General features: G+C 49.8%; 1 protein-coding gene across 1 annotated transcript; it reads left to right on the top strand.

Annotated features, from left to right (window-relative positions):
- Nucleotides 1–931: 931 nt before the first annotated feature.
- On the top strand, nt 932–13,030 carry NOBOX (NOBOX oogenesis homeobox). Its single transcript, XM_052638429.1, has 10 exons — nt 932–1,265; nt 5,595–5,833; nt 6,112–6,697; nt 8,597–9,145; nt 9,530–9,636; nt 9,956–10,065; nt 10,540–10,613; nt 10,850–11,072; nt 11,541–11,839; nt 12,735–13,030. Exons 1-10 carry the CDS (start codon nt 932–934, stop codon nt 13,028–13,030), a joined length of 2,817 nt encoding a protein of 938 aa, XP_052494389.1.
- The last annotated feature ends 8,689 nt before the right edge of the window (nt 13,031–21,719 follow it).

Raw genomic sequence — 21,719 nt, 5'->3', positions numbered from 1 at the left:
TCAGAGAAATAATTGTAGTTTCACAGGAAGTGTTAAGAAATCATACAGAGAGATTCCATATTCCTTTGCCCCAGTGGTAACATCCTGCATAACTACAGTATAAAATCACACCAGGAAACTGATATTGATACAATCCACAGACCTTACTCAGATTTCACCAGTTTTTACACAGGCTCATTTGCATGTGTATGTACATATACTTGGGGCTTCCCTCGTAGCTCAGTTGGTAAAGAATCTGCCTGAAATATAGGAGACCTGGGTTGGATTCCTGGGTCGGGAAGATCCCCTGGAGAAGGAAATGGCAACCCTCTCCAGGATTCTTGCCTGGACTTGGCTTCCCCAGTGGCTCAGACAGTAAAGAATCTGCCTACAAAGTGGGAGACCTGAGTTCGATCCCTGGATCGGGAAGATCCGCTGGCGAAGGAAATGGCAACCCATTCCAGTATTCTTGCCTCGAGAGTCCCATATATATTTGACCCTTGAACAACGCAGAGGTCAGTCGAAATCCTCTGCACAGTGGAAAATCCATGCACGATTTATAATCAGCCTCTGTATCTGTGGCTTTTCCCTATGTGAGGTTCCACATCTGCTAATACACTATGGACCATGTAATTCTACAGTATTTATTTATTTTTTTTTAAATCTGCACATTTACGAACTTGTACAGTTGAAACTCATGCTGTTCCAGGGTCAACTCTGTTTTAGTGTGTGTCAGTCACTCAGTCGTGTCCGACTCTTTGTGACCCCAGGTACTGTGGCCTGTCAGGCTCTTCTGTCCATAGGATTCTCCAGGCAAGGATACTGGAGTGGGTTGCCATTCCCTTTTCCAGGGGATCTTCCAGACCCAGGGATCGAACCCTGGTCTCCTGCATTGTAGGCAGATTCTTTACCGCCTGAGCCCCCAGGGAAGCCCCCAACCCCATTTAGTTCTATGCCATTTTATCTCAGTGTAGACTCATGCAACCACCACCACGGTCCGGATTCAGAACAGCTCCATCAGCGCTGCTCTCCTGCCCAGAAACAGCCACTTCCCTCCCTCCTCTGCTCTCTAACTCCTGGCGATGGTGATCAATTTCTGGTCAATGAACAATTACTGATCCTTGTGTGCAAGCCGCCATGCCAAGCCCAGGAGAATCTTGACATAGATATAAATGAAATAAACAGGAAAGCCCAGTGGTTACAAACGAGTACAGGCGGGAACCAGACTAACCGGGTTCAGCTCTTGGGTGTGCCGCTTACCAGCTCTGTGACCTTTGGCAAAGCACGTAAGCTCTCTCTGTCAGTTTCTTCGTGATAAAATGGGGCTAATGACAGAACCTTCTGGGGCTGTGGAAATTCAGGGAGCTGATATTTGTAGAGCAGGGAGGAAGCGCCTGGTGTGAACAGATGTTTATTAAGGCGTAAGAACTCAGCGGCTGGTAGAGAGTTCACAGACTTCTCCTCTGGTGAGCCTGGGTTAGGTGGTATAACACAACGTTGGGAACAGGGCACAGCAAGAGCACGCAGGAAGGAGCAGTTCCTTCCGGCGCTGGAAAGCCAAGACAGGCTTCCCAGGAAAGAGAATACACGCGTTGGGCTTTGAAGTGTGAGTAAGACTTTGCCAGAAGTAAAAAGGGACTGGACGTTTCAGGCCTATAAACAATGTGATCTGTGGCCCTGAGGCATGAGAAGGCAAGGGCCATCCAGGGCGAGGTTGAGAAGGTTAGAACCAGAGGAGACTCTGAGGAGACAGGAGTGGGGGTGTAGGTCGGGGGAGACAGGAGAAGGGAGACACAGATGCAGCCTGAGGGAAGGTCGGGGCCAGCTTTTGAGGTGAGTTCGAATGCCAGGCTCTAGTGAGCACCCAGCTTTGCAATCCCAGAGAGGGGCAGAAGGGAGCAGAAAGGAAACCGTCTGCCTGTAAAACAGAGGTACATAGGGAGGGGATTCGGGTGGAAGGGAAAGCGCTTTGCAAATTACAAAAACACAAGCCATGGTGATATGAGCTGTCACTGTTCAGTCACTAAGTCGTGTCTGACTCTTTGCAGCCCCATGGACTGTAGCCTGCCAGGCTCCTCGGTCCATGGCATTTCCCAGGCAAGAATACTGGAGTGGGTTGCCACTCCCTTCTCCAGGGGACCTTTCTGACCCAGGGATCAAACCTGCATCTCTTGCGCTGGTAGGTGGGCTTTTTTGGGTTTTTTTGTTTGTTTTCTTACCATCTGAGCCACCTGGGAAGCCCCTTATTATGAACACAGCCTAGTTAAAAATGAGCAGCAGCAACCACACTGCTTAGACAGACTCACTATTCTTGTTAGATGCAGAAAACCTTGAGAGTCTGGGGCATGGGGATTAGAAGTGATCAGGAGCATTCATGCCAGAACCTGTTTGCTCACTGCCGGGGCGGGTTCTGCTCTAAGCCAGGTGTTCCCAATGCCCATCGCCAGCAACCTCCAAGCAGCCTTTCCTGGGGTTTCCCAAACAAAGCAGCTCCGCAGAGACTCTAGCAGCCCCCAGTGTCTCCCCCGGTCGTGGCCACCCTCAGCTTTGTCGCAGTGAGCCCAAGGCATTCATCTGATTGTCCAGCCACGTGCCTTCTTCAGGTTCAGGACATCGTGTTCCCCTTTGCCCTCCTCTGCCTTGGGCGGTGCTGTCCTCCTGGTTGCTTCCTGGGATATTTGCAGGGACTGTGAGCTCCTGACCCAGGGCCTGTTCACATTTCTGCCTTTCACAACTGCGCTCTTGCCTCTGGTGCCAGGACTTCCAATGACCTGTTGCCCTGTACTCCTGTGGAGGCATGGAGGCCAAGAATGAATTACCCCGTGTTTCTGCTTTGAAAACGTTTCTCAGTCAACCGCCTTCTACTGGTTATTTTCCTCATTATAGAGAAGGAGGGAGGAAGGACAGATAATGCTTATTTCACGTGTTTAAACTAACTGTGGGAGAAGGAAATGGCAACCCACTCCAGTGCTCTTGCCTGGAGAATCCCAGGGACGGAGGAGCCTGGTGGGCTGCCATCTATGGGGTCACACAGAGTCGGACACGACTGAAGTGACTTAGCAGCAGCAGCAAATTAACTGTATGGTTAATTATATTCTTTAGTAGCATCAGATCTCTTCTTTTTTGATGTCACTCTACCAAGGAGAAGAAAAGAGGTTGGAATAAATGGCTCTTCCTAAAAGGATACAGGAGGTGGTTTACAGTTTGGCTCTGAAAACTAAGGACAACCCCCTCCCCTACCCCTAAAGGAAACCCTTCCCTCTAAACGAGGTTTCATACATGAACTTGCCTAAAGATCACGAAGATGCCTTATACCAAGAATTAGAAATAAATATTTCCAAGTACCCCAAAATAGAAGTTTTTGCCCTCCCAATAAAGAGCAGTCCCCCTTCTCTGCCTTCTTCCCTTGAAACTTCTCTGTGAAAGATGGAACTCTTCACAGCATATATTATAAAAACACTCCCTTCTCAACCAAACACATCAAGACACACCCCCAAGCCTTCTTAGACTAAATTCACATACAGTAACTAAATCAAATATTCCTGTAAATTAACAAACAAAACCATACCATTTTTGAAAAGCCATAAAACAGCAAGGCAAGACTATTATTGAAGCAAAAATGGAAAGAAGAAGAAAGAAAGAGAACTTCAATTTTCCGAATGTCATAGCCCAAGCCTAACAAATTCAATCATTTACGTATTTAGAAAATGCCAGCATCTTCTTCCTTCAATCTGTATTTTCACTTTTGGCCAACGAATTATTAATAAAATCACAGACTCTAAAAAAAAAAGAGAAAATGCCAACATCTTCAATTCCCTAAGCCTCAGAGCAAACCCTTTTAGACAATTAGACCTCATATTTTTCCAAGTTTTGTGCAAGGGTGGCAGCCAGTCTATGGGTAATTCAGTCTTTGCTCTTCTGACCTTCACCCAGGCAGAGGGCAACCAGAGAGAAAATATAACATAAATGATGGCAGGGAAGGATGATTTATTCTTAATTTAATGAGATAGGATAGCCTAATATTAAGAGATTAATTCTGCACTACAGCAGACACCCACCTCAGTAAAGGACAAAAGGTCCTTCTCCCACAAAGACCCCGCACCACCCACTTTCCCCACTCCCATCCCCAGGATGGTTTCAGTTGACTTTGTTTTTGCAGATCTACCAAGTGTCTCAAACTCTAACGTGAATAAGAATCACCTGAGAGGCAGACTTTATTTTGGGGGGCTCCAAAATCACTGCAGATGGTGAGTGCAGCCATGAAATTAAAAGACGCTTACTCCTTGGAAGAAACGTTATGACCAACCTAGACAGCATTTTCAAAAGCAAAGATATTACTTTGCCAACTAAGGTCCATCTAGTCAAGGCTATGGTTTTTCCAGTGGTCATGTATGGATGTGAGAGTTGGACTGTGAAGAAGGCTGAGCACCAAAGAATTGATGCCTTTGAACTGTGGTGTTGGAGAAGACTCTTGGGAGTCCCTTGGACTGCAAGGAGATCCAACCAGTCCATTCTGAAGGAGATCAGCCCTGGGATTTCTTTGGAAGGAATGATGCTAAAGCTGAAGCTCCAGTACTTTGGCCACCTCATGCGAAGAGTTGACTCATTGGAAAAGACCCTGATGCTGGAAGGGATTGGGGGCAGGAGGAGAAGGGGACGACAGAGGAGATGGCTGGATGGCATCACTGACTCGATGGATGTGAGTCTGAGTGAACTCCGGGAGTTGGTGATGGACAGGGAGGTCTGGCGTGCTGCGATTCATGGAGTCACAAAGAGTCAGACACGACTGAGCGACTGAACTGAGCTGAGAGGCTTGTTACACTTTCTAGATGTCTCTCTGGACCGACCAATTAACATGTCTGGGAATGGGGCCTGGAAGCTACATTTTAAACAAATTCCCAAAGAAATTCTGATCCAAGGGGTTTCAGCAAAGGCTCCTTGAAAAACACAAGGTCAAAAGAGAAGATACAGTTGGGATACGTGGGTGTGGGCAGCAGGCGAGCTGAGGCTTCAGAGAAAAGGTCCAGACCTCGGAAGTCTCCTCTCCTGGTCAGGGAGCTTGGTTTTTATCACACAGGTGGGCAGGGGGCACCGCAGAGTTTAAGCAGGGCTGTGACACAGTAGCAATGTCTCTCCCTCACCTTCAGCGCACAGATCTGTGTTACCCACTCCATGAAGGCCTTTCCTGACCCCGCCCCTAATCCGAGTCCAGCAGAGCCTCCTGCTCCTCTGTGAATCCTTCTAACCCACCACTGCCTTCCCTGTGGAATGGACACTGTTCCTTCTCTTGTGTCCTTGTTCTAATCCCCTCTCCGCCAGTAAGCTTCTGCACCAGGCCTGGCAGACAGTGTCCTATAAAAGTTTACTCAGGCAGACTACTGTATTCCATTTACCACCATGTCACCATACAGCGACTTTTCACAAACAAAGCCACTTAGCTGCCCTCTCTTTCTTGCTCACATGGCCTGGATTTCTAGCTGAAACTGGTCCCAAACTCTAAACCCCTTATTTACCTGAGGATATTGCTCTTACCGGAGTCAGAATGAAACACCAGAGGGCCTGGAATTTTGATCATGTTATCACTAAATTAACTCACTCATATGTCTATATTTTAGAACGGCCAGGCTTCCAAAGTTCACACGTATATCCGAGCACCTCAAAAGAATTTAAGGCACAGAAAAAAAGCATACCAACAGGTGATTACAGCCTGAAAGCACACGCTGTCCAGAGTCTTTTCAATCCTAAAAGCAAAACACCTGGATTCGGTCCTGGACGGCCCCCCACCCCCACGCCCAAGCACCTGTTTCAATTTGGCCATCACCTCCCACTCAAGCGCAGATGGGAGGACGACGCCGTGAGAATTTTAAATTCTTAAATTCTTTTATAAAGAAGGCAAGAAACGTTCGGTGAACGAAGAGTCACAAAGATCGCGCCTGTAGGATCTTTGTTCTGTGTCCTCCGCCCATTTTCGGCGAGTAAAAGTGGTCTCAAGCGGGTGAAAACTGAGGCCAAAACTTTGAGCAGCACACAGGCCTCCCCGCGTTCCGCCCGCTTACCTGTGGCCTCCGGGGCTGCTGCAACTGTGTCCATCCGAGACGTGCAGACTTCGCCGTGTGGTCTGGCTTCTTCTAGCTCGGGGCTCTAGGGAACCTCCCAATCGGCGCGGGGTCTTGGGGGCTTAGGCTTGGGGGAACCTCAGTGGAGCAGTGGTTTGGGGCTCCCAGGATAAGTGGCTCCCTAAGTCGCCTTCCCCGGTTCCCAAGGAAGGACTCCAAGCCGCCACCGGAGCCCAGTGCCAAGGCCGGCCTTGGGAGATGGTGGGCGCTGGTGACTGCTGCAGCCACCTGGAGGCGGGCTGTCGCCCACGCCCCGCGTGCACCGCCCCCCAGCCGCAGGGAGCGGCCGCACCCGCCCCTCCCGGCCGCGGCGGGGGCGGGCAGCTGCGTGGCCCCCGGGCCTCGCGCCCTGCAGCTGCCCCGCGCGCCGCCCTCCCGGGCGGGCCTCGCGGACGCACACCTGCCCGCGCGCGAGGCTTCTTTAGGCGGCGGGCAGGCGGGCGGCCCCGTGCGGGAGTCCAGGCCATGGAGCCCACCCGGGAGCGCGGCCCGGAGTTGCGGGGTGAGTGCGCAGGACCCCGGGGGCCCAGCGGCCAGGCCTCTAGAGCTCGGGAGGGAGGGTCGGGGCTGGGAACTGATGGGGATTCGAGGGGGTGTCGCGGGCCAGGGAGCCTGCCCGACGGCACCCTTCCGTTTTGGGGTTCTGATCTCTCTACACACAGAGAAGGAAAGCAGGGTTGAGGCTCTGCTGTTCTAGGTTCCAAGACCCATCACCGTTCTTACCAGGGCCTATCACCCTGATTTGTTCTTCAGTCGCTCAGTCGTGTCCGACTCTTTGCGACCCCATGAACTGTAGCCCACCAGGCTCTTCTGTCCATGGAATTCTCCAGGGAAGGATACTCTAGGCAAAGGAGTGCCATTCCCTTCTCCAGTGGGTCTTCCTGACTCAGGGTTGGAACCGGATCTGTTGCATTGGCAGGCGGATTCTTCACCGCTGAGCCACTTTAGCAAAGCTATCACTCTGATCCATTGCCTGTAGTGACCACCTACTATGTACCAGGTTTGCTAGGCTCCAGTGCTCCAAAACTACTGTAAAAGCAGTGTGTCCCTTCTTCCGCATCCCCATCTGGCCTCTTGGCTTAGTTATGGAGTAGAAGCCTGCAAACCCTGGTCACCAGCTTGTACACTAGGGAACAATCTGATAAAGCACCTTAGGCCTGTGACCTACATCTTTACATGTTGTTAGAAAGCTGTTCCTTAAGCTAGTCAATCTCAAGCAACTTTCATTAACAACAAAATAGAACAGAAAAACTCGCTCTTGGAAACTTCCCTGATGGTCCAGAGGTTAAGACTTGGCACTTCCAATGCAGGGGGCCTGGGTAGACCCTAGTGGAGGAACCAAGATCCCACATGCTGTGGGGGCCAAAACAAAACACCAGTGAGTATCCACTTAAAAATATTCAAAAAATTTAAAAAAAAATTCCAGTTTTGTTAGAAATAACACAGCAGCTCCTATACCTGAGAGAGTTCTGGAGGTTATGAAGAAGCTGGGAGGGAAATGAGGGGCAGGTTGGTGACCCTCGGAAGGGCTCCATCTAAGTGAACAAGAGCCCTGCGCTGTGAGTTTGGGCAAGTCGCTGAACTCTGCCGTCTGCGTTTCGTCATCTGTCAGAGGGAGAGATGCCTATGCCTTCCTCACAGGGATTAAATATAGACTGGGCTGATCTCTGAAATGTGCTTAGCACCATGCCCAGGACCTGGTAAACTCCTGATCAATCAGTCATAGCTCAGAAAAGGACAGACAAGCTGAAGGCTGAGTGATGGGAACGTTCAGTGCCCGTCAGGTCACCTGTAAAAGGGGGGCTGGCCTGGGCTCCAGGCCCTTGGCTGAGGTCCCGCTTTGCAGGGAGGGGATGAGGGTGTGTATAGGAGTGAGGAGGGTCACTGAGGAAAGAGCCAGTTCTGTGGGAGATGAGGGTAGACATTCCTGTTAGCTCCCCTTTGATGTTCTTGTCTGGGCCCCCGGACACCACTCAGTCCTGCCGTGTCCCTGCTCAGCCCTGACGCTGTGTCCGGAGCAGGACCAGTATCCAGCCTGATCAGCTGCAGAGCCCCCGTCTCAAACTCACAATCCAGGTGTCTGGGAGAAAACTGGGAACTCCCAGGGAGTAAGTTCCTCCCAAATTAGGATCGCTCCCCCACCATCTAGTCTCACGAGCTCAGACCCCTCATGGTAGCATCTGCGTGCTTTCGCTTTTCCAAGCTGCGTATGTACCTATGTGTTAGTAGCTCAGTCGTATCTGACTCTTTGTTACCCCATGAACTGTAGCCTGCCAGGCTTCTCTGTCCATGGAATTCTCCAGGCAAGAAGGATTCCCTCATGTGATCCTCACAGTAGCCGAGTTAGGAAGGCACGCCTGGAACTGTTACCGCGTTTGCTAAGTAGACAAGTGAAAGCTTAAGGTCAAACAGGACACCAGCTGCAGACCAGGGAGGAGTACGTTCCCCTGGGCCAGGCCTTCCTTCTCCTGGGCTGAAGTTGGGGTGCTGGCTCTCCACAGGCCAGCGGGGTGGAGGCAAGTCCCCTGCTGCCAGGCTGGAGGAGGACGAGGAAGCCCTGCAGAAGTCAGTCCCCTACACTCAGGACGCCCCAGGCAAGGTCATGCCTCTTTCCTGCACCATCTCTGGGGAAAAGCAGCCGTCAGAGGCCCCCGGGGAAGGGGCTGGGGCTGGGAGAGCCTGCCAGAGGCCCAGCCCAGGGGCTCTCCAGGAAGACAGGAGCCTAGCCTCGCCTAGACCCCAGCCTCAGGGGCAAGGGCCTCCCTTCCCAGGGACGGAGGGGAGGCTGGGGAAGAGGCCCTACTCTCCAGCCGCCGGCGAGCAGAAGAAGCCTAGGGATGTGGGTCCGTCCTCGACGGCATCTCCCAGCAGCGCTAACCCGGCCCGGGCCACGTACAACCCGGTGCCTTGTGGGCTGGGCAGGGGGTCCTGCCATGCAGCCAACCTCCTCAACACACTGGCCCAGAACAACCAAAACCTGGAGAAGGAGAAGAGGTCCCCGGAAGTGACCTGCCAGGTCCGGAAGAAGACCCGCACCCTGTACCGCTCGGGTAAGTCCCTGAGGTGGGAGGAAACCCGAGGGACCTGGTGTCAATCTCTGGGAACATGGCCCCAGGAGACGGGAGTGCAGTTAGCTTATGCATCGCCTTGGCTGGAACATCTCTTGACCTATGCAGGGCCATGACTTCTGACCCTCAGAGGGAAAGGTTGCATTTTCTTATCGGAACATGGAAGAAACAGGAAAGTAACCACCAGGCAGCTCCCTGCCACAAAGCCCGAGCCAGAGGAGGCCCCAGCCCACTGGGGGAACTTAGCCACCAGGCTGTGGGAGGCCCTTGGGCTGGGGACAGTGGTCCCGCCTGGAAGGCGTTTGTTTCTCCTCTGCTTCCTCATCACTGGTGTTCATCCTCAAAGCCAGTGTTTTCTTCTTCCAGACCAGCTGGAGGAGCTAGAAAGGCTGTTCCAAGATGACCACTATCCAGATAGCGATAAGCGCCGGGAGATCGCCCAGACGGTGGGGGTCACCCCCCAGCGCATCATGGTAAAGGGTGCTGACTCCCCTGATCTGGGGGTGGAGGGGAGCCCACATGCTGGGACTCTGGGGGAGCTTAGCAAGTACTCGGCAGCTCCCCAACAGGGGCTGGAGCGAGGCCTCAGCCAGGGCTGTGTTTTTGCCTGTTTCCACCTGGCTGCGGCCTTAGAGGACGCAGGGAGGTGACTCAGACCCCATCTAGATGAACCCTTCACGCCAGTCTGAGTGGTGCAGGGACCTCCTCGGTCGCAGTCGTCATGGGCCAGCGGGCCCGAGCCTCAGGCTCTGCCCTGTTCTTCAGGCTCTTCAGGTGTCTCTTCCCCTACAGGTGTGGTTCCAGAATCGCCGGGCCAAGTGGCGAAAAATGAACGGGAAGGAGAATAAGGACGCACCTGCTGGTCCCACCCTTACCCCAGCCCCCGCCAGCAACCAGTGCAGGTAAGACTCTCCTATTCCTGGCCCCTCCCTGTGGGCAGGACATGGGGTCTAAGCTGGGATCCTGGGGTCTAGAAGGGGGAAGGTGCTGGAAGGCTGGGCACATAATGGGGCATGTGTGTGTGAGTCGCTTAGCCAAGTTCACCTCTCTGCAACCCCACGGACTGTAACCTACCAGGCTCCTCTGTCCGTGGGATGTCCCAGGCAAGAATACTGGAACGGAAGGCCATTCCCTTCTCAGGGGCTTCTCCCAACCCAGGGATTGAACCCGGGTCTCCCATATCTCAGGCGGCTTCTTTACGGTCCGAGCGAGTTGTTGGCTGATATTTAGAGGGATTTGGACCAGGTGGGATTGGGACTTGCCAGTGCCTCGTAGGGAGACAGAGCTTGAATGTGTGGGTCCCTCTCCCTACATGTAAGCCCCGGTCATAGACCAGGGACTCCTTGACTTGCAGTCTCTGATCTGTCTGCCTCCAGCTCTGTGGCCGAGCTGCCACCTACCGAGTCCACAATCCTGGAGCCTGGGGCCCTCCCTCAGGATTCCCTTCCAGGTGAGCCGACCCCCTTCTGAGGGTTGTCTGGGGAAGACGGCAAAGTCAAAGGGCTCTTTCTTGGAAAACCTGGGAGCGGCCAGAGGTCTCCACAGTTTTGTTCAGTGGGGCCCCTTCGGGGGGCCCAGGCCTCTTGCACTCTAACCCCCTCCAGCATTGCCAAGGCTGTGACCGCCCCCCCCCCCCCCCACCGCCATTGTCTTACTCTCACAACCCCCGTGGACTTCTGTTCCCAGAGCCGTCCATGCTGCTGAAGTCTGACCAGACTCTGGGCCCAAACCTGCAGAATGAGGGCCCCCAGAGAAGGCCTGTGACACCCCCACTCTTCAGCCCCCCACCTGTCCGAAGAGCCAACCTTCCCTTTCCCCTCGGCCCTGTGCATGCCCCCCAGCTGATGCTGGATACCCTAAGCAGCGACAGCAGCCACAAGGATGGCCCTTGTGGGTTGTGGGGAACAAGGTACTTGTCCGCCATTTCACGGGGGCCATACTGAGCTATCATGGGGGAGGCACAGGAGGAGGAAAGATGGATGGAGCTTGGGAGTGGAGAGGGTAACTGAGAGTTGGGGTTTCCCCGCCCCCTAGACAAGAATACTGGAGTGGGTTGCAATTCCATCCTCCAGGGGATCTTCCTGACCCAGGGATTGAACCTGGGTCTCCTGCATTGCAGACGGATTCTTTACCGTCTGAGCCACCAGGGAAGCCCCGAGAGAAACAAGGAGTTAGTCAATGTAGTGAGGGTTAAAGGGTGAGGGGGTGGGGAGGGGAAGGATTGGGACATCACAGCTGTAGAGGAGAAGAGGGTGAGAAGCTGGAGCAGGAAGGGGAGGAGGCCGCAGGCCTGGGGTTTGTGGAGAGGCAGGTCGGGGGAAGGGCATGGTAGGAATGAAACCATCGGAGCCTCAGAAGTTCTCCTCTGTCCCCACAGCATCACTCCACCCCATGCCTGCTCATACTTGGAGGATCTGGAGACCCAGGAGTACCAACCCAGCAGCAGCCAGCCAGGGCCGTTCTTCTCCCAGGCGCCACAGACCCAGTTCTTCCAACCCCCGCAGCCCCAGTTTCCATACCTGCACCCCTTCCCCTTGCCCAGCTCGCTGACTCCGCCGCTGCCCGAAGACCCTCTCTTTGCCTTGTCCAGTGGCCCCAGCGGGGGCTCATCCCAGGGCTATTTCCCAGGCCCTCCGTCGGGGCCCGTCCTGCTGCAGCCGCTAGCCGGGAACGTGGGTGAGTCGGGGCTGGAAGAGAAACCCCCCCACAGTGTTTGAGGAGAGTGAGAGGACAGAGCCCCAGGACGGGGGCTATCTTGGTGAAGCTCTTCGTCCTCCAGTTTCCTGGAGGTTTCAGAGCAGAATAAGAGAGAGCTTTGTGTATGTGTTAGTTACTTAGTCGTGTCCGACTCTTTGCAACCCCAGAGACTGTTGTCCACCAGGCTTCTCCATCCATGGGATTCTCCAGGCAAGAACACTGGAGTAGGTTACCATTTCTGTCTCCAAAAGGAACTATAGAAAGAAAGAAAGTGAAGTCGCTCAGTCATGTCCGACTCTTTGCATCCCCATAGACTGTAGCCTACCAGGCTCCTCCATCCATGGAATTTTCCAGGCAAGAGTACTGGAGTGGATTGCCATTTTCTTCTCCAAGAGAGAGAGCTTTGGAGGGAGGCAAAGCCACGCATGGAGTCCAGCTCAGTCGTCACTAGTTCTCCTGAGCTTCCTGGATTCTGAAGTGGGAATACTATTCCCATCTCTTTGAGGGCTTGGTGAGGACTAGGAGTGACGGGCGTGAAACACTCAGAGTAGATGGCAGCTGATGGGAGTGTCCGAGGGGCCCCCTGGACCCCGGATATCCTGCAGTTACCACCCTAGGAGACTCAGAAGAAGGGGGAGAAGACTCTGGTTCCCGGGCTCCTCTCGCACGTGTGAGGGGGCGCCCGGCCCGCAGTGCGTTCTGTGTCACTGTGCCCCAACCCCAGGCCCTCGAGATATGGGGGGTGGGTGCCTGGTCCTGAGGGGAGGCCCACTCTGGGGTCCTGGCCCATGTCTCTGTGGAGCAGGGAGGGGCTCCGTCGCCGAGACTGCGCTGGGGCCCCTTCATGCCGCGCGCTCTGTGCTTGGCCCCACAGGTGCGGTGCCCTGGGCCGACCCCTGCCTGCCAGACTCGCCGTTCCCCAGCGCCTTCTGTCTGCAGGCTCTGGGAGGCCCCCCAGGAGGGGACAGCTGCTTCCTGGACCTGTTTGCTGCTCCCTACGCGCAGGCTTCGGGAAGGCCGCCTTCCCCGGGCCTCACCCAGATGCCCGAGAGCACCCCGCCTGCAGCGGGAAGACCCCTGCTCGGCCAGGCCCAGGAGGAACCACTGGCCGCCCCAGGGGAGCGGCCCCCGGCCCCCAAAGAAGAAGACAAGAGTAGCCATGGCCCCTAGTCGTGGAGCCAAGAACCAAGAGCCCGTCCTGCCAGAGACGGCTGGAGCACCCTGGAGGAGACGGGGCTCGAAGCTGAAGGAGAGACTGGACTCCAGGGCTCATTTTGCCAAATGCTGATTTGAGAAGGAGGAGGCCTGGCCCGCCCGTCCTTCCCCTACACCTCCGGATGGTGGTCCTGGAGAAATGGAGTGGGGCTGTGTCACCTCTGACGGTTGCATCCATTTATGTTGTTTGCTCTCCTTGCTCCACAGATGAGCTAGTGGCCTTCATAAGCAGTAAACTGTCTCCTCTTGGGTTTCTCTCTCTCTAGTCACGTGTCTCCCTTCTCACGCTAGTAAAGACCACCGTGTTCTTCACTGCCACCCACTCAGCTGGGCAGCTGTGTCGCGGGCAGCTCAGGAGGCACTGACCCCCTGGGGCAGGATCTCGTGGAGCCTGGCATCCTTCTGGGGCCTGTCTCTCCTGCTGCGTGAGGAATGGGGCCTCCTGGGCCTTGTGTTTGGTCCTATCTTTAAACCATGTTCTCGTCTCAAACCCAGAAGTGAGCCTGAACAAACCTGAGCCTGGGACTTTTTCTGGAATTTGGGCCCTGCAGAGATGGTAGCTCTCAGCCTGTAAAGAATCTGCCTGCAAGGCGGGAGACCGGGGTTCGATCCCTGGGTAGGGAAGATTCCCCCTAGAGAAGGGAATGGCAACCCACTCCAGTATTCTTGCCTGGAGAACCCCATGGACAGCGGAGCCTGGCAGGCTACAGTCCATGGGGTCAAAAAGAGTCAGACATGACTGATGCAACTAACCCTTAACTAGGGATAGGATGATGAGAGAAGCTTGAGGCTATTTAGGTCAAGTCTCTAGAATTGTGAACCATGACTTATTTTCCCAGAGCTCTTCTTTTTCTGAGTAGAGAAAGGATTGGGTAGGAATGAGGGGGTGGGAAGACCAAGAAGAGGATGCTCTTATATATATATATATATATATATATATATATATATATATATGTATGTATATATTTATGTATGTTTATTTAGTACCCACATCTGATGACCCTGCAGGCTTCCCTAGTGGCTCGGACAGTAACGAATCTGAGGTTCGATCCCTGGGTCAGAAAGATCTCCTGGAGAAGGGAATGGCAACCCATTCTAGTGTTCTTGCCTGGAGATTTCCATGGACAGAGGAGCCTGGCGGGCTACAGTCTATGGAGTCGCAAAGAGTTGGACACAACTGAGCAACGAACACACACACTTCTGATGACCCTGCAGTGTCCAGATAAGTAGAATTTCAGGGCTATGACTCAAACCACCGTGCACTTGAGTGTACGTGGGGTGTCATTCTGGACCTCCAATGCTATGATTATTGGAAAACACAATTTTTTTCAAAAACATGTGTTAACTTATATCCATCATACTAGTTCTAGGGTCATGGCCCATAAGAACTGAAAAGAGAAAGTACTGAGAAATGGAGAGGAATCACCTTAGCTACACAGACACATGTCTGGCTATCTGTGTAGGGTTTTAAAGAAATTCCATGGACAGAGGACCCTGGTGGCTATAGTCCACGTGGTTACAAGAAAGGCAGACATGACTTGGCAACTAAACAACAACAATTATGATGTAACTGGGTCTTTTACAATATACCTCTCTCTTCTGCTTTCACATTTGTCTCATGACACCCATGAAATGAGCAGGCTAAAAATAGTGTAAGGGGAAAAAACTTTTCTACATAAGAGGTAGAAGATGGTAACTTCAGTTCCATGCTAGTTTTCCTCTCTTGCCATTAGTTACCACAAGACACTGCTGCTTCCAAAGCCTGCAAAGAGGCTGGACATTTTCTCTTCCAGATCTTTACTGATTTAGGCTCCTGCTGCTCAGATGAGTAAGCTCTTCCCTGGTGCCTCAGTGGTAAAGAACCTGCACGGCAATGCAGGAGATATAGGTTCCATTCCTGGGTCTGGAAGATCCCCTGAAGAAGGAAATGGCAACCTACTGCAGTATTCTTGCCTGGGAAATCCCATGGACGGAGGAACCCTGTAGACTATGGTCCACAGCTCATGAAAGAGTTGGGCACAACTTAGCGACTAAATGACGACAACAACTTAAGTAATGCCCTGTATTTTTAACAAACAGTAGAATCTAAAGCCAAGAACTGGAGGGTGATGGGCTTTAAGATCTGTGCTTATACACAAAGTCTTAGGCAATCTAATAGTATACGGAAAACAAAATGTGTGAACTGAGAATGAGTGAAATATCAAACCAAGGGAAAATGGTGAAAACATTTTAGAAGCACAGAATCCTGGGCTGGCAAGTCCAACCAGCTGGCAGATGCAGGAATGAGCTCTACACCACCACTGATGGAGCATCATTAATTCTTAACTTTCCAGTGGGGGCTGCAGGGTTGAGGGGGAGCTAACTCCTTTACATAAGAGCCTATAGAATTTTGAAAGCTTTAATTCTAATGAAGTTCTTTCTTCTACTAGGAGGAAGTCAATATTGTTTAACTGAATTTGAGTTTTGCTTTGCCTTTGGCTATGAAGAATAAACCTAGTATCAAAAGATCTGAGGACTGTATGTCATTCCTCAGAGCCCTGGCCTCAAGGGGCCTGGTCTCACTCTCACCACCTTAAATGCCTCTTTTCAAGAGAATATGAGCTTGCACTTGCTCCTTATAAGAGTGGTGCCCATGGAACAGGATAAAAAATCCAGAAATAAATTCATGTATGACAAAGGGGGTGAGGATATACAATGGGGAAAAGACAGTCTCTTCAATAAGTGGCTCCTGTAAAACTGGACAGCTACATTAAAAAGAATGACATTAAAACATTCTCTAACAATATACACAAAAATAAAATGGATTAAAGACCTAAATGTAAGGCTAGACATTATAAAACTCTTGGAGGGAAACAGGCAGAACACTCTAATATAAATTACCGCAATATTTTTTGAATCCACCTTCTAGAGTAATGAAAATAAAAACAATAAACAAATGGAACCTAATTAAACTCAAAAACTTTTGCACAGAAACACAAACCATAAATAAAATGAAAAAAAAAAACCCCACAGAATGGGAGAAAATATTTGCAAATGAAGCCACTGACAAGGGATTAATCTCCAAAATATACAAACAGCTCATGCAGCTCAATATATTAAAAACAAAAAAACAATTGGAAAATGAGAAGAAGATCTAAATAGTTTTCCAAAAAACACATACAGATGGTCAACAGGTATAAATAAAGGTGGTCAACACTGTTAATTGTTAGAGAAATGCAAATTGAAACTACAATGAGATATCACTCACACCAGCCAGAATGTCTATCATCGAAAAATCCACGAACACAATAAAAGTGGAGAGGGTGTGGAGAAAAGGGAACTCTCTATACTGTTTGGTGAGAATGTAAATTGGTACAGCCACTATGGAGAACAGTATGGAGGTTCCTGAAAAACTAAAGCTAGAACTACCATACGATCCAGGATTCCCAGTCCTGGGCACATATCCAGAGGAAACCATAATGTGAAGAGATACATGCACCCCAATAATCACTGTAGCTGTTTACAAAAGCCAAGATGTGGAAGCAACCTAAATGTCCATTATTGAGCTTGTTAAGGTAGTTTGGAGTCCTTACATAAATTAGCCACATTTTTGCAATCTGGTTCTCTCTGTTCACAATGTTTTATGAGTTTTACAATCAAGTCATTTATTATTAGTAAGCAAGATACAAGCTGGTTTTAGAAAAGGTGGAGGAACCAGAGATCAAATTGCCAACATCCGCTGGATCATGAGAAAAGCAAGAGAGTTCCAGAAACACATCTATTTCTGCTTTATTGACTATGTCAAAGCCTGTGATTGTGTGGATCACAATAAACTGTGGAAAATTCAGAAAGAGATGGGAATACCAGACCACCTGACCTGCCTCTTGAGACATCTGTATGCAGGTCAGGAAGCAACAGTTAGAACTGGACATGGAACAACAGACTGGTTCCAAATAGGAAAAGGAGTACGTCAAGGCTGTATATTGTCACCCTGCTTATTTAACTTCTATGCAGAGTACATCATGAGAAATGCTGGACTGGAAGAAACACAAGCTGGAATCAAGATTGCCGGGAGAAATATCAATAACCTCAGATATGCAGATAACACCACCCTTATCGTAGAAAGTGAAGAGGAACTAAAAAGCCTCTTGATGAAAGTGAGAGTGAAAAAGTTGGCTTAAAGCTCAACATTCAGAAAACGAAGATCATGGCATCCGGTCCCATCACTTCATGGGAAATAGGTGGGGAAACAGTGGAAACAGTGTCAGACTTTATTTTGAGGGGCTCCAAAATCACTGCAGATGGTGAGTGCAGCCATGAAATTAAAAGATGCTTACTCCTTGGAAGAAAAGTTATGACCAACCTAGACAGCATATTCGAAAGCAGAGACATTACTTTGCCAACAAAGGTCCATCTAGTCAAGGCTATGGTTTTTCCTGTGGTCATGTATGGATGTGAGAGTTGGACTGTGAAGAAGGCTGAGTGCCGAAGAATTGATGCTTTTGAACTGTGGTGTTGGAGAAGACTCTTGAGAGTCCCTTGGACTGCAAGGAGATCCAACCAGTCCATTCTGAAGGAGATCAGCCCTGGGATTTCTTTGGAAGGAATGATGCTAAAGCTGAAGCTCCAGTACTTTGGCCACCTCATGCGAAGAGTTGACTCATTGGAAAAGACTGTGATGCTGGGAGGGATTGGGGGCAGGAGGAGAAGGGGACGACCGAGGATGAGATGGCTGGATGGCATCACCAACTCGATGGACGTGAGTCTGAGTGAACTCCGGGAGTTGGTGATGGACAGGGAGGCCTGGTGTGCTGCAATTCATGGGGTCGCACAGAGTCGGACACGATTGAGTGACTGAACTGAACTGAACTGAAGCAAGATACAAATAAATATGGAACATTCTGACCTAACTCTTTGAAAATATTAATAAGCATTTTTTTTTAGTACAGTTAAACTAGCTAAAATCTTCCTTAACTCTGTTGCTGTCCAGGGCTATCCTTTTCCATATCTAGGATTTTGGGGAAAAAATCTTTGCTGTATGAATCACTAAAATTAAAAAAAAAAATTCTCTTTATAGCACCCTAATAATTTAACATTCTTGGAAACCTAACAACATTAGTTTGGCATGAGTCATTCATAAGGAACACCTATTGTCTTTTATGATTATTTTTAATCTAAATGTTCATAAACTATCTTTCAATAATCTCTTCCAGCAATTTATGAAAATATTGCATTAAATTAATTCTCCTTTAGTTTCTACAAATAATCTCTTTGAAAATTAGGATGATTGCTTCTCTTAAATTTTAGGCATCCTCTCCTGTTCTGCTCTGCAAGAAATTAGAATTGTTTAAATCAGCTATAAGCATCCTGTTTGGGTTTTAAGACAATCTTGTGTTTTTTGTCCAATCCTTTTCATTTCTAGAATGTTATCCTTTCTGGAGAAGACCGACTAAAGTGAGAGTCATTTGTTTTTGCTTTCTCTGAATTCCATGTTTACTTTATAATGTCTGCCTCGAGAAACATACTTATTGTTTTCCTTTCTCCCTTTCCCAAGTTTGGTTGTATTATTATTACCATTGTTGGTCTTAATGTTAATATTTATTTTTAGCATGGTTTGCAGCACGGAGTTTCTTCTGAACTCTTTGAACACTTTGAGATAATATCCTTAAAATTCCAGGATGTGCTTCCTTTTAACTTTTACATCTTTTTAGCTCTTGACCTTTTAGATGACTTCTTTCATTCTTTGTTATAATTATCTGTGATTACACAGAACATCATAGTTCCACATTCCTCTGAGCCATCCCCACTTGGAAGGCTCTTGAGTAAGTTAGCTCTAGCTTTTGTTTTGGATTTGGTGAGAGTGAGTGAGCTGATACTATATGCTAGAGCTCCAGGGCCAGGCAACTCCTCCTTAAGATTTTCAGGACACGCGCATATTAGTCATGTGGGGCTTCCCTGGTGCCTTAGTGGTAAAGGATCTCCACTGCAGGAAAGGGGAGTTCTATCCCTGGGCCAGGAAAATCCCCTGGAGAAGGAAATGGCAACACACTCCAGTATTCAGTTCAGTTCAGTTGCTCAGTCTTTGTGACCCCATGGACTGCAGCACACCAGGCTTCCCTGTCCATCACCAACTTCCAGAGCTTGCTCAAACTCCTATCCATCAAGTCAGTGATGCCGTCCAACCATCTCATCCTCTGGCGTCCCCTTCTCCTCCCACGTTCAATCCTTCCCAGCATCAGGGTCTTTTCCAAAGAGTCAGTTCTTTGCATCTGGTGGCCAAAAGTATTGGCGCTTCAGCTTCAGCATCAATCCTTCTAATGAATGTCCAGGACTGATTTCCTTTAGGATTGACTGGTTGGATCTCTTTGCAGTCCAAGGAACTCTCAAGAGTCTTCTCCAACACCACAGTTCAAAAGCATCAGTTCTTCAGCGGTCAGCTTTATGTTCCAACTCTCACATCCATACGTGACTAATGAAATACTCCACTATTCTTGCGTGGGAAATCCCATGGACAGAGTAGTCTGATGTTAGGGGTTGCAAAGAGTTGGATCCGACTTAGCCACTAAACAACCACCCTCCCCCATCACCAACCCTCCCCCAATCCCCTATTCTCTGGATCTGATTACCCTCCAACAGTGCAATCTCAGAGTGTGCAGCTGGCTAGAACAGAACCCTTCCTTGTAGGTGCCAGAATAAAACTCTGCTATGCCTCAAGGGCTTCCGTGGCGGCTCAGAGGTTAAAGCGTCTGCCTGCGATGTGGGAGACCCGGGTTCGATCCCTGGGTCGGGAAGATCCATCCCCTGGAGAAGGAAATGGCAACCCACTCCAGTATTTTTACCTGGAGAATCCCGTGGACGGAGGAGCCTGGTAGGCTGCAGTCCATGTGATCCGCGAAGAGTCAGACACGACTGAGCAACTTCACATGCCTCAAGCCTGCATGCTCACAATGTTTCCACTAGATGGCGATCCACCACCACTGTAACCGTGGCCCTAAAGTATCCTGGCTGTACACAGTAACAAAACCCATAATAATTCTTTCTCTAAAGCACCCTAGAGCCACTGAGATCAGGTTTAAAGATACTCAGGTCATTTGGGTTGCAACTTAGTTTGCCAGATAAATATAGAATGTTCAGTTAAATTTGAATTGCAGATAAACAACTAATTTTTTTTTTAGTGTACTTCCTGCAAGAGGAGGGTGACCTCTTGCAGACTCTGCTCTGTATTTTCATTTGCTAAATCTGGCAACCTTAGTTGTAGCGCTTTCCTAGGGACAGCTACATCCACCATAGCTTCACAATTGAGACTCCAGGAGCCAAGAGCTGGGAGTTGGCCTCTGTATCTCTACTCAGCTTTCTTGCATTTCAGGCTCTGAACAGTCCTGTTCACTTAGTATTTTCCTTCCTCCTGCCATCATAACCCTAAATACAGGGTCCGCACACGACTGAAAAAATGCTCTAAAATCCTTTGGAATCCTACTCTATTTTCTGTTCTTGCTAGTCACATTATTAATTATTCATTTATATATTTCTGCGATAGTCCATTTGAATGTATTTTGAAATGCATATTTTAACATCATTTGCACTAACAGAAGACAGGAAAATAGGCTGCAAAAGACAGTTTGGCTTTTGTTGATTTCATTCCAAGTCGTAAATGGTCCTGACTAGTTAAGAGTAAGTCTTTCTTAGAGGTGAAGAATTGCCTTCAATCACCTAGAAGTGGTATTGTTTTAGGCCAGAGAGAAAATCTGGGATAGTTAGCATTCTTATACTTGCAGTTTAGTTTATAATGTTCTTTCAAAAATACCCTCTCACTTGAATTTCATAACAAAGTCCTGAGAAATGAAGGCAGATGTTCATCCCATCATTCAGTAGGGCTTTATGGGCAGCAACAGCACCGAGTGAATGAACACAAGATTAATAAACTGTCTTTCCAAGTTTCAGGGAACTCACAGTCTCGCTGGGGAGTCAGACAACACAAATGACCAGTTACACTATAGGTGGGCGATGCTGCGTGGGAACTCAGCCATGAGAACAAGGGGAGATATACGTCCAGAAAATGCAGCAGCCATGTCCACTGTGGCTCAGAAAGCTTCAGGGTCCAGGGCACTTCTCTTAGAGTAGAAGTGGGATAAGCAGAGAAGGAAGGGCACTGCAGGCAGAAGGGACACCAGGTGGAAAGCCATCGAGACTGGGAAGACGATTAGGGAGAAGGTCACAGTGGCTGCATTTGTCCGTAGAAGAGGCCAATGGAGGGACTGTGGCAGAGGAGGCTGGTAAAGGACAGAATGAAACTGTGAAAGTGAAAGTCACTTAGTCGTGTCCGACTCTTGAGACCCCCTGGACTGTAGCCTGCCAGGCTCCTCTGTCCATGGAATTCTGTCCAGGCAAGAATATTAGAGTGGGTTGCCATTTCCTATTCCAGAGGGAAAGGCCCAAATTCAATGCTGAGATGCTTGAGCTGTATTCTCCAGGCCATGAGAGAGACAGTGACATTTTTCACTCTGCCCAAATTTGGGTTTTAGAAAGACAAAGAGAGCCCAAGATTGGAGGGCTTAGAGAGGAGACGCAGAGAAATCAGAACAGGCTCCTTACGGAGTGAGTCTAAGTGAGAAATGATGAGAGGCTACAGAGAGCTAAAGAAAGAAGAGGGTCAGGTCTGAGAAAT

Source organism: Budorcas taxicolor, chromosome 4 (assembly GCF_023091745.1).
Source record: "Budorcas taxicolor isolate Tak-1 chromosome 4, Takin1.1, whole genome shotgun sequence".
Classification (NCBI taxonomy): Eukaryota; Metazoa; Chordata; class Mammalia; order Artiodactyla; family Bovidae; genus Budorcas; species Budorcas taxicolor.
The sequence above is the reverse complement of the archived record's forward strand: the minus strand, read 5'-3'. Positions and strand labels throughout refer to the sequence as shown.